The sequence below is a fragment of the Chrysemys picta genome, chromosome 3 (genome assembly GCF_011386835.1).
Source record: "Chrysemys picta bellii isolate R12L10 chromosome 3, ASM1138683v2, whole genome shotgun sequence".
Taxonomy (NCBI): Eukaryota; Metazoa; Chordata; order Testudines; family Emydidae; genus Chrysemys; species Chrysemys picta.
This window is the reverse complement of record NC_088793.1, coordinates 90241824-90254868: the sequence shown is the minus strand read 5'-3', so window position 1 is coordinate 90254868 and position 13045 is coordinate 90241824. Positions and strand designations below refer to the sequence as shown.

At 45.3% G+C, this 13045-nt stretch overlaps 1 protein-coding gene across 4 annotated transcripts in view; it reads left to right on the top strand.

Annotated features, from left to right (window-relative positions):
• LOC101937869 (amine sulfotransferase-like) overlaps positions 1 to 13045 on the top strand; it is a 62129-nt gene that overhangs the window by 33082 nt on the left and 16002 nt on the right. For 3 of the 4 annotated variants that reach the window (XM_065588369.1, XM_065588371.1, XM_065588370.1), the window contains 2 exons: positions 1798 to 1978; positions 9425 to 9669. In XM_065588369.1, the coding sequence (XP_065444441.1) occupies positions 1798 to 1978; positions 9425 to 9549 (306 nt within the window). In that variant the 3' untranslated portion in view covers positions 9550 to 9669. Of the gene's footprint in view, positions 1 to 1797; positions 1979 to 9424; positions 9670 to 13045 lie in introns of those variants that run through there. The other variant, XM_065588372.1, reaches the window with a different exon arrangement.

The following is a 13045-nucleotide window of genomic DNA, read 5'->3' as shown; positions in this document are numbered from 1 at the left end:
ACGCGCTCCTCCTTTCCTAGTTACTTCCACAGGGTTTAAGGGGACCACCTTATTTGCATTTTCTTTCCATGGTAGTAGAGTAACAATTACTCAAGAACTTTTTTTACAGGTGGGGGATGTTATTTTTTAGGTAGATGGGTATGTTTTTGCAATTGTGGATAAATATGGGCTAGCCTTTTGATTTAATACTGAAGGCCATTGTTTTGACCAAGCTTTTTTATAATATTTATTAACATTATTAACTGAGCATTTTGAATACCAACACACATTTTTTCCCATGTTAGTTTTTTGAAGTCATCCCCCATCCATGTTACCAGGTCCCCTGCTCAATGAGTTAACTGCAAGTTTACCTTTACTGCTGTCCTTCACCCTGTGGCAACTGCCAATAGTTGCTGTACTATTAATTTATTAATTTGTTGTTGAAATTTTATATTTTGACTTACTAATTGTTTGGTTACCCACTTATTCCCCAGATTTTATGTACCAACATAGTGTTTTCTGCTGCCCACAATTCCCTTTTTATTCAAAACTAGGTATTTAGTAAATAAAATATATTAATAACTATTTTGTTGTTTTCAATAAAGATATCTATGTGAAATCTTTAAAAAGTACAGAACTCTTCAAAATTCCAATTTTTTTTAGAAACTAGTTTTTCACTTTTCTACCAGCTCAGCTAGCTTTTAACTCCTTAACAACTTCACCTAGCTTAGCAGAAGTCAGATTTAAACTACTTTGAGTGTCCATACATGGGTTTGTTCTGGTTGAACTAAATCAATTTTAAACTGATTTTAGTCACACTTTATAAACAAGATCTGGAGTATCTGAGTGCACCTCTTAGCTAAATAAATAGAGATGCAGCAACATCCTCTCTGCTGACTTCAGCAGGAAGCATGTTGATAGTAGCAGTAAGGCTGATTAACAAAGCGAGGAAAGTCCCTTCCCATTAAGAGGTCCAACTCCTGATATATATATTCATAGATTCCAAGGCCAGAAGGGACCATTGTGATCATCTTGTCTCACCTCCTGTGTAACACAGACCGCAGAACTTCCCCAAAATAATTTCTACAGAAGATCTTTTAGAAAAATATCCAATCTTGATTCAAAAATTGTCAGTGATGGAGAATCCACCATGACCCCCTGGTATATTGTTCCAATGGTTAATTACCCTCACTCTTAAAAATGTTAACCTTATTTCTCGTCTGAATTTGTTTAGCTTCAACTTCTAGCCCTTGGATTGTGTTATAATTTTCTTTGCTAGACTGAAGAGCCCATTAATAAATATTTGTTCCCCAGGTAGGTAATTATAGTCTGTAATCAAGTCACCTCTTAACCTTCTCTTTGTTAAATTAAATAAGAATATAAGAACGGCCATACTGGGTCAGACCAAAGGTCCATCTAGCCCAGTGTCCTGTTTTCTGACAGTGGCCAATGCCAGGTGCCCCAGAAGGAGTGAACCTAACAGGCAATGATCAAGTGATCTCTCTCCTGCCATCCATCTCCACCCTGTGACAAACAGAGGCTAGGGACACCATTCCTTACCCATCCCGGCTAATAGCCATTAATGTATTTAACCTCCATGAATTTATCCAGTTCTCTTTTAAACGCTGTTTAAAAGCTGAAGTTAAAAAACTGAAGGTTCCAAATAAGAAATCACCTTTATGCTTTAGTGTTATATCCCTATGCTCAGTTTCCCTTTATTTAAGTATCCCATTATCCTTCACTCTATTATTTTATTTATTTAGTTCTTTTATTTTTCTAATTTGGGAAACTGTTACTTTGAAATAATGTTCATTTCAGGATCTCAAAGGTGCTGTGCTGAAAATCTGCAAATTCTTAGGAAAGCAGCTAAATGAAAAGGAACTGGACACTGTTGTGGAAAATGCTACATTTGATAAAATGAAAACTGATCCCAGGGCAAACTATGATTCCATGAAAAGCAATCTCCAGGAACGAGGCAAAGGACATTTTCTTCGGAAAGGTAAGACAGAAACAGCCAAATCTAATAAATATTTAATCCTGCAGATCCTGGCATAGGACATGTTGAAGCTAGCTGCCTAGGACTTCCAATCACAACTTTCTGTCCCCAGGAAACAATTGGCTTTGGAGCACTAAGACTGCTGAGTGAGGTTGTATCACTGTGTAACAATGGGTATGTCTACACTACGGGATTATTCCGATTTTACAGAAACCGATTTTTGGAAAGAGATTGTATAAAGTCGAGTGCACGCGGCCACACTAAGCACATTAATTCGGCAGTGTGTGTCCATGTACAGAGGCTAGCATCGACTTCCGGAGCGTTGCACTGTGGGTAGCTATCCCATAGCTATCCCATAGTTCCCGCAGCCTCCCCCGCCCATTGGAATTCTGGGTTGAGATCCCAATGCCTGATGGGGCAAAAAACATTGTCGCTGGTGGTTCTGGGTACAGCCTCACCCCTCCCTCCATGAAAGCAATGGCAGACAACCATTTTGCGCCTTTTTTCCTGGGTGAACACTGCACTGCGTTCACCATACCACGTCAAGCATGGAGCCCGCTCAGCTCAAGACAGCAGTCATGAACATCGTAAACACCTTGCGCATTCTCGTGCAGTTTATGCTGAACCAGGACCAGAAAAACCAGGCGAGGAGGAGGCGGCGACTGCAGCGCGGTGACAGGAGTGATGAGGACATGGACATGGACACAGAATTCTCTCAAACTACGGGCCCCGGCGCTTTGGAGATCATGTTTTTAATGGGGCAGGTTTAGCCATGGAATGCCAATTCTGAGCCTGGGAAACAAACACAGACTGGTGGGATCGCATAGTGGGATGATTCCCAGTGGCTGCGAAACTTTCGCATGCATAAGGGCACTTTCATAGAACTTTCTGACTTGCTTTCCCCTGCCCTGACGCGCCAGAATACCAAGATGAGAGCAGCCCTCACAGTTGAGAAGCGAGTGGCAATAGCCCTGTGGAAGCTTGCAACGCCAGACAGCTACCGGTCAGTCGGGAATCAATTTGGAGTGGGCAAATCTACTGTGGGGGCTGCTGTGACACAAGTAGCCAAAGCAATCACTGAGCTGCTGCTACCAAAGGTAGTGACGCTGGGAAACGTGCAGGTCATAGTGGATGGCTTTGCTGCAATGGGATTCCCTAACTATGGTGGAGCGATAGACGGAACCCATATCCCTATCTTGGCACCGGAGCACCAGGGCAGTCAATATATAAACTGCAAGGGGTACTTTTCAATGGTGCTGCAAGCACTGGTGTATCAAAAGGGACATTTCACCAACATCAACGTGGGCTGGCCGGCAACGGTTCATGACGCTCGTGTCTTCAGGAACACTACTCTGTTTAAACGGCTGCAGGAAGGGATTTACTTCCCAGACCAGAAAATAACCATTGGGGATGTTGAAATACCTATAGTTATCCTTGGTGACCCAGCCTACCCCTTAATGCCATGGCTCATGAAGCCATACACAGGCAGCCTGGACAGTAGTCACGAGCTTTTCAACTAAAGGCTGAGCAAGTGCAGAATGGTGGTAGAATGTGCCTTTGGACGTTTAAAGGGATGCTGGCTCACGTTACTGACTCGCTCAGACCTCAGCCAAACCAATATTCCCATTGTTATTGCTGCTTGCTGTGTGCTCCACAATTTCTGTGAGAGTAAGGGGGAGACCTTTATGGCGGGGTGGGAGGCTGAGGCAAATCGCCTGGCCGCTGATTACGCGCAGCCAGACACCAGAGCGCTTAGAAGAACACACCAGGAAGTGCTGCGCATCAGAGAAGCTTTGAAAACCAGTTTCATGACTGGCCAGGCTACGGTGTGAAAGTTCTGTTTATTTCTCCTTGATGAAAACCCGCCCCCTTGACTCATTCTCTGTAAGCAACCCACCCTCCCCCTTCAATCACAGCTTGCTTTCAAAGGAAATAAAGTCACTATCGTTTAAAAATCATTTATTCTTTATTAATTGATTATAAAAAGAGGGAGAGAACTGACAAGGTAGCCCGGGTGGGGTTTGGGAGGAGGATATGAGGGAAGGAAAAGGCCACTAAAAAGTTTAAAATAATGACAGCCTCTTGGTTGGGCTGTCCACTGGGGTGGAGTGGGAGGGTGCACGGAGCCTCCCTCCCTGCGTTCTTACACGTCTGGGTGAGGAGGCTATGGAACATGGTGAGGGGAGAGGGTGATTATACAGGGGCTGCAGCGGCAGTCTGTGATCCTGCTGTCGTTCATGAAGCTCCACCAGACGCCGGAGCATGTCCGTTTGCTCACGCAGCAGCCCCAGCGTTGCATCCTGCTTTCTCTGATCTTCCTGCCGCCATCTCTCATCTCGAGCGTCTCTCCTCTCCTCACGTTGGTCCCTTCTTTCCTCACGTTGGTCCCTCATGTCCTCATGTTGGTCCCTCCTGTCCTCACGTTCACTGGCCTCTTTCCTGTACTTTGAAACTGCGTCCTTCCACTCATTCAGATGAGCTCTTGCATTGTGGAGCTCTCCATTCCTTGGAGGTTTTTAAGGCCCGGCTTGACAAAGCCCTGGCTGGGATGATTTAGCTGGGAATTAGTCCTGCTTTGAGCAGGGGGTTGGACTAGATGACCTCTTGAGGTCCCTTCCAACTCTGATATTCTATGATTCTATGATTCTATGATTGTGGGTCGATTCCATGATTTCTGAAAACATTTAGTCTCTCGTCCTTTTTTTTCGCCTCCTTATCTGAGATAGCCTTTGGGACGGAGGAGGGAGGCTTGAAAAATTTGCAGCTGCGGGAGGGAGGGAAAAAAGGGAGAGAAATATTTTAAAAGATACATTTTACAGAACAATGCTTATACTCTTTCACGGTGAACAACACTATTCACATTACATAGCACATGTGATTTTGATACAAGGTGACATTTTGCATCTTAATATTGAGTGCCTGTGGCTTTGGTGTTAAGGAGCACAGACGCAGGTCTGGGCAACAGAATTCGGCTTGCATGCGGCCATGGTAAGCCATTGTCTTTCGGCTTCTGTAGCCTTCAGAAAAGCAGCGCCCTGCTTTCTCACATACCAAGCAAAACCTGTTGAGTGCTGTGGTTTTCCTGTTAACGTGCAGCAGCAGAAACCAAACTACTTTCCCCCCCCCAATCCAATTCTCTGGGATGATCACTTTATCCCTTCCCCTCACCACGTGGCTGGTATCAGGGAAGATCCCTGCTAGCCAAACGCGAAAAGCTCAGCGCCAATGATCCCCCTCCATGCCCCCCGCTTGGCTAACTGCAGGGAAGGATTTCTTTTCAATCACAGGCAAACAGCCCAGTAGGAACAGGGTTCTGTCCCCTTAATTAAATTCCCGTATTTCAACCAGGTTACCATGAACGATATCACTCTCCTGAGGATAACACAGTGAGATAAAGAACGGATGTTGCTTGAATGTCAGCAAACACCGGGACCATACGCTGCCAGGCTTTGTCATGCAATGATACCAGATTACTTGCTACTAGCATGGCATGGTCAAGTGTCCTACCATGGAGGATGGAGATGGACTAAGGCTGCACTGCCCAGAAACCTTGTGGAAAGGCTTTTGGAGTACCTCCAGGAGAGCTTCATGGAGATGTCCCTGGAGGATTTCCGCTTCATCCCCAGACACGTTAACAGACTTTTCCAGTAGCTGTACTGGCCGCGAATGCCTCCCAAATCCTCAGGGCAAATTAATCATTAAAAAACGCTTGCTTTTAAACCATGTTTTATATTTACAAAGGTACACTCACTGGAGGTCCCTTCCATGGCCTCATTGTCTGGGGGTTGGGAGGGTACTTCTGTCAGGCTGAGAAAAAGATCCTGACTGTTAGGGAGAACGGAGTGCTGTGTGCTCTCTGGGAGCTTTTCCTCCTCCTCCTCCTCCTCCTCCTCATCTTCTGCGTCCTCAGAATCCTCAGGCATGGCTGAGATTACCCCCACCTTGGAATCCACGGTCAGAGGTGGGGTAGTGGTGGCGGCCCCCCCCCCCCCCGAGCATTGCATGCAGCTCAGCATAGAAGCGGCATGTCTGCGGCTCTGCTCCGGAACTTCCGTTTGCTTCTTTGGTTTTCTGGTAGGCTTGTCTGAGCTCCTTAACTTTCACGTGGCACTGTAGTGAGTCCTTACTGTGGCATCTCTCCATCATGGCCTTGGAGATTTTTTCAAAAGTTTTGGCATTTCGTCTTTTGGGACGTAGTTCTGCTAGCACTGAATCCTCTCCCTATATAGCGATCAGATCCAGTACCTCCCGTACGGTCCATGCTGGTGCTCTTTTTCGATTCTTGGACTGCATGGTTACCTGTGCTGATGAGCTCTGCGTGGTCACCTGTGCTCTCCACGCTGGGCAAACAGGAAATGAAATTCAAAAGTTCGCGGGGCTTTTCCTGTCTACCTGGCCAGTGCATCCGAGTTCAGATTGCTGTCCAGAGCGGTCACAATGGTGCACTGTGGGATAGCTCCCAGAGGCCAATACCTTCGAATTGCGGCCACACTAACCCTAATCCAAAATGGCAATACCGATTTCAGCGCTACTCCCCTCATCAGGGAGGAGTATAGATATCGATATTAAGAGCTCTTTATGTCGAGGTAAAGGGATTCGTTGTGTGGACGGGTGCAGGGTTAATTTGGTTTAACGCTGCTAAATTGGAGATAAACTGCTAGTGTAGACCAGGCCAATGTTTCAGACACCACGTCTCATAGATTAAAAGAAAGCTGTACTACTTTGCTCAATGCAATATCTTAAATGTTTGCTGAGCAAAGTAGTGCAGCTTCCTTTTGATCTGTGAGAAAAAAGTGTCAATATTTTTAAAAAATGAAAATGTTCAATAAGCTCTCTTGGAGGGTAACATCAGGACCAGCTCTACCTTTTTTGCCGCCCCAAGCGGCGAAGCAAAGAAAAAAAAAAAGTGGCCGCAGCAGTGCTGCCGAAGAAGGAAAAATGAAAAAGCTGCCGCCGAACTGCTGCCGAGGAAGAAAAAAAAGAAAGAGCTGCCACCGAACTGCCAGCGAGTCAGAGTGCCGCCCCAAGAACGGACGGAGTGCCGCCCCTTCATATTTGCCGCCCCAGGCACCTGCTTCCTTAGCTGGTGTGTAGAGCCGGTCCTGGGTAACATTCATTTTGTGCCACTTGTAAAAGGGAAGGGTCATCTTCAAGAAATTAAAATGTGAACATTAGAGAAAACTAAAAGCATTTCTGTTTAGTGCTTCTGAGAAACTTCACACATGGTGGGCATCGGAACTGATTTTGTCTCTACAGCTTCCAGGGGTTATTTAGAGTATGAAACTAGCCAAAGAAATAAAATCTAAGGGACAATTATTGTGGCTGAGAGGAGAGGGGTATTTTTCATGTTGTAGTCCTTATATAGGAGAGTTGTGAATAGATGTCAGGGGTTTGTGGTCTTCTGATACTGCTGAACAGGGCCGGATTAACCTTTTGTGGGCCCAGAGCCAAACATATTTGAAGACCCCCGTGTAATCATTGTTATGGGTCCCTTCCGAGTGAGGGCCTGATGTGGCAGTGCCATTGCTGCCATGGTATACCTGGTACTGAATCTCAGAGACATTTTTCATTTTGATCACTCACCTCTGCAAAACTATGTGTATTGCCATACACAGCTTTCTCAGCCCCCAGTTTTTCTCACTGAGCTATACCCAGGTGGGTTTACTAGTGTCCACAGTGAGCAGAACTTTCATAGTGAACAGGGAAACTCCCCACAGATTTATCTCCTTCCTCATTCAGACATTCTATAGCCATGTCTCCAGTACCACCCTATTTCACCAGTCACTGTAGGTGTCTCTGGCCTCAGCTCAATAAATTTCCACAGCCAGCAGATGCCTGATCAGTTCTGACAAATCCCTTCCCCAGCACCCTTCCTGCCATTTGAGCAAGCCACTTGCAAACACCATTTCCCCAACCCTGGATAAGTGAGCACTTAGCCCCTAGGAACCTGGAGTCACCAGCCTTCTTTCTCCCTCTGCTCCCATCTACGTGCTATTCCACCACCACCTCTCCCCATGCTTGTTTCCCTTCTATCTTGGCCGTGCTCTCCGGCCAGCAGGTCCTATTCTCCCCCTGCAAGTCTGACCTGCTTCTTCTTTCCCTGCTCCTCTTGATATTCCTTTCCTACTGCTGAGCTCTGTTCCTTGAGGTTAACTCCAGTTTATCTGCTCCTAGCTCTAATGGCCCCCCGTAGTCAGAGAGGAACCTGTGGCTTCTCTGGTTACAGCCATCGGACCAATTGCCAGAGGCCAGCCTTAGACAGCTGCACCTACTAGCTGCAGGAGGGGTGGCAATTGCAAGGCTGAACATGCTTGAACCCTGCAACAGCAGCATTAGGGACTCTGTCTCAATCCTCAGCGCTGGCCCTAGGCAGCTGCAGACTCTGCAGTAAAGTGTTTCCCTACTCCATGGCTTTAAGTACCTGAGATGCCCATCACCTGCAGCAAGGGCCCCCAATTCCCATGCACCCCTCAGCTAACACATAGTCATGCAGAAGGTGTAGCATGGATGATTTTAGAGGCTAGGGGCACCAGGAGGTTCCCCACCCCTGCGCAGCAGCTCTGCAACAAGCTCACACTGCCCCCCTCTGCTATGGGACCGGGACCCTATGAAGATAGTGGAGTTACCCTGTGTATAACCAGTTCCACCCAAAGCCTGCTGTTGAATAGAAGGGGGACCCAGCTAGATGGTAGTGGGCACTGTGGTATGGAAAAGGTAGAAAACCACTGCCTACTGTTTAGTGCAGCATTGCCTGAAAAGAATGTTCAGAGAAGCTCATATTTCTCTCAACAGTAACTATTTCCTGTTGCCATTTTTTCTTCTAAAAATTGCAACAAAATAAATCAGTACAGGAAGATGATAACTGAGATGTATAAAACGACTGGTTCCTAAAACAGAATTAGTGACATTGTCTAGAAATACTGGGTCAAATTAGTTATACTGCAGTCAAAGTTAGACCGAGAATAAATTTGGGTCATTATGGTTTTCCCCAGGGGCACAGCTGTATTCCACAAAACACAGTTACAGTTTTTGCCAGTGGCATGTGTTTTATCAGAGGGGCAGCACTCTCTGATAAGGCTGCTGACATCTGTAACATGCAAGTCACATCAATAAAACATTTGCCCAGCTAATCAAATGGACACCAATGGGTACATTTCTAGTGCCACGAAGGATAGATGAGATGTACAACTCCAATTTACAAAACAGGAGGGTGTTTTTTACTGTAGTTTTTTGCCCACACCTTCAGGACTGGAAATGTACCGCCAAAGCCCTAGAGAGCTACGTTCTGGGGAGATGAGAGAGGAAGGAATGGAGGAGAAAAGGAACTGCACCCAACTAGCAGCATTCACAGCCTCTTACCTGCACAAACGATATTCCAATTATAATAAAATGTCCAAGTGGCAGCAGAGCATCTAACTACCAATTCCTCTTCTGTGTCTCCTGCCCCAGGGATCATTGGAGACTGGAAGAACACAATGACTGTGGCACAGAGCGAAAGGTTTGACAATGTTTTTAAGGAGAAAATGAAAGACCTGTCTTCCACGTTCAGCTGGGATATTAATGACGACATATAGGCTGGTTTCCAGTTGGAAAGAGGTGAAAGTGTGCTAAAGAGAATGAAAATACGGTTTTGTCTCCAGTGTTCATAAAAATCCATCATTCTGCACAAATTAAAGATTTTAAACCTGCAAAAATGTTTATTTCTTACACGTATTTGCACATCACCATAGTACCCCAGTTCTAAGCTATGAAAAGGTGTTACATACTGTCATGTTCTGGGGTGCAATCCAGGCCAGTCAGGGGTTGTTTCCCCACATGTCCTATAAACCTGGGTGTCTTAACTGGCCTGAGGCGGTGGCTGACAGCCTGGACACCAACAGCCAGCAGACAAACATGCAGTGTCCTGAGTGTCTGCTCTGCAGCCCTGGTTCAGTGCTCTGACTCCAGCCACCTGCCTACGACACAACAGCCCCACTGTAGTCTCAGTCACCCAATTACCTAGTGCAGCAGTGACCCAAACACATGCCCAGTCCTGAATTTTCCCCAAACTGCTTTCCAACATCTAGCCCTTTCCTGGACCATTCAGAGAGATATTAAGGTTCATTTGTTCCTTTAAAGATACACTACCCAGCAGCTTACCACATTATGCGGAGTTAATATTCACTTTAAATCAAACACAGCCATGGGTTAGTTTTGATTAAAAGTAAAGCAAGTTTATTAACCAAAGGAGTTTGGATTTTAAGTGAGTTCAAGTACAAAGGATAGAGTTAGAAAGGGTTATAAGCCAAATGCTTTCTAGAGACTAAAACTTAACAAAACAAGCTACAGCCTCTCTTCAGGATAAGATTCTTATAACACAACCTTCCAGCAAGATGGCTGACCACCCTTCAGGTCAGGATCAGGCTTTCCCACAAAGTCCAATGTGCTTGGTTCCTTTGTCTTCTTACATGAAACATAACTTGGGGTTCTTTGCTCTTTTCTTTTATAGTCCAGTGTACCTTTAATATGAATTCTTTTGAAGGTTACACCTCAACATAAACTATGAAGAAGGTAACATGGAGTCTCCTGGCGACGGAAATTCCATGCTGATTTCTTCCCCTGCTGGTGTTTGAAAAATGCAAATTGATCTATTTCCTGCTATCTCCTGCTGCTGTAATGCTGTGTGGTTATCTTCTCCCCTTGTTGGCTTGATGGTCTTGTTTACCTTCTGTGTAAATTGCTTTCCCATTGTCTCTTAATGTAGCTTCTTGGTGGCAGAACCACATTCCTTTGCCTAGGGTGGGGTAGCTTCACCCTGCCCTGCCTGGCAGACACATTTTGATAACATAATTTCCAAGGTGTTTGTAATTTTGAATTTGTTCCCCATATCCACATCACACAATAATATCATTGATCAGTATATGTGATGGGGTGTACCAACCCCGCACTGACCCAGCAAAGGTTAACCACACACTTTGGGCCCGGGAGGCCACGTCCTCTCGTCCTTGCTGGGCATGCTCCAGTTGGAAGCAATATATGAAAGGGAGCAGCTCAAGTCAGTCAGGGCTGGCTGATGGAAGAGAATGGATGCATGTTACAGGCTCCTGTCAGGAATCCAATCGAGCCCCAGACTATGGAGATTGGGCACCCGCAGAGGATGAGAGAGATGGAAAGACACTTGCTCTGGAGGAATCAATGGTAAATAATAAGCCTGAAGCCAAAACCAGGACTACTGTTTCCCTGGATCAGGACCTGGTGGAGTAGGGCAGGCCAAGGTCCCCCTATCCCTCCCTGTGCCTAACACTAGGCCTCTCTGCCCTGAATACAAGAGCAGCTACATAGACTCTGGCTGCTAGGCCTCGCTACCCTGAAGGAGAGAAGCCACATTGACTGAAAGGGGGTGTTTTCCCCCTTCTTTCTCCCCTGATGGCCTGATACCCTGTGACAGTATGTTATTAGCTTTTCATTGCTATCTTACATGACACCTTCTGGACACAGGTTATGACATTAGTGAGTTGGGGTACATTCCATTCAGCTGGTCAGGCCAATTGAAATTCACTACCAGATACCAATGTGCCCTTTGCCGTCTTGCACTAGGATGCCGTTAGGGTCACACATGCAAAACACTTAACTACACACAATGCCCTCCCCTGCACCTACACCACCTTTACCCCAATATGTAGAATAAGTGTTGACAAAGCCCTACGGGAATTGTAGTCTTTCAGTGAAGTAGTATGTATTTTGGTAGGATTTATTTTAAGAGCTAAACAAAGTTATGAGACTTCTATAGACACATGCCTCTTTTTTTTTTAATTGGAGTTGTATGTCTAATCCACCATGCATGGAACTAGAAACTTACCCATTATTGTCCATGTGAGTTGCTGGTGAAAGCCTTTGTTGGTATGACTTGCATATTACAGATTTCAGCAGCCTTATCGGAAAATGCTGCACTTGTTTTTAAACACATGCCTTTGGTCTAAACTGGATTCTAGCAGTACCATCATGGAAAATCATAATGGACCAAATTCATCCTTGATCTAACTTTGACTGCAATGAGTATTTCCAAATAATTTCACCAATTCTGTTTAAGCACCAGTAGCCCAGCTCAGTTCCTATCATCGTGAAGTGATTTTTTCCCATCACAAATGTTAGAGGGAAAACTGGGAGTAGGAAGTAGTTACTGTTAAGAGTAGTATGATCTTCTCTGAACATCCTTTTCAGGCAATGCTCTATTTGATACAAGACAGTGGTTTTCCACCTTTCCCATTTCCATTCCAGGTCCCCACTCCCATCTATTGGGAACCCCCTCTCTTGTTCAGCAATATTGGAAGAGCAGGGTGGATGCTAACCCCTGATGTCCACTCATGACTGAGAACCTAAAATATAAGGGATCTCACATGCTAAACACCCATCTCGTGCTCTCTGACACAAGAATAATTTCTTAGATTTTATTTATTTGGCTGGATTCGTGCTCTAATTAATCCCTGGAAGCTATAGGGCACCTGAGATGATCTGTCTCGCCATTTGTGAAATTGCACAGTAACCACTAGACGGGATTGCTTTCAGTTTTCTCCTACTGATCACAGATTTTAATGTTGAGGGGGGAAATGTTAACTTTTATAAATGGCACAAAGTGATTGTTACCATCCAAGAGAGCTTGTATAAAAATGTTTTTTGTCAAAACATGTATTTCACAGCTCTGTTCTGTGGACACTTACAATGTTGCACTGAGCAAAATAGCATAGCACTCTCTCTCTCTCTCTCTCTCTCTCTCTCTATATATATATATTGGCAAGACTTATTTTAATAGCTTATTTTTAGGCACTGTGGCAGATGATGAGAGATTTGGAGGCCAGGGTAGTAGCCTTATGGAGCAATCTAGTGAAGGGTAATTTGAGTATAAGTGGCAACATGCAAGAAGGCACAGATCATTGTGTGAGAAACTGACATATGGGCAGATAAGACTTAGGCCTTGTCTACACTGCCACTTTACAGCACTTCAGCTTTCTCGCTCAGGAGTGTGAAAAAACTCCCCCCTCAGCGCTGCAAGTTCCAGTGCTGTAAAGTGGCAGTGTAGACAGTGCACCAGCA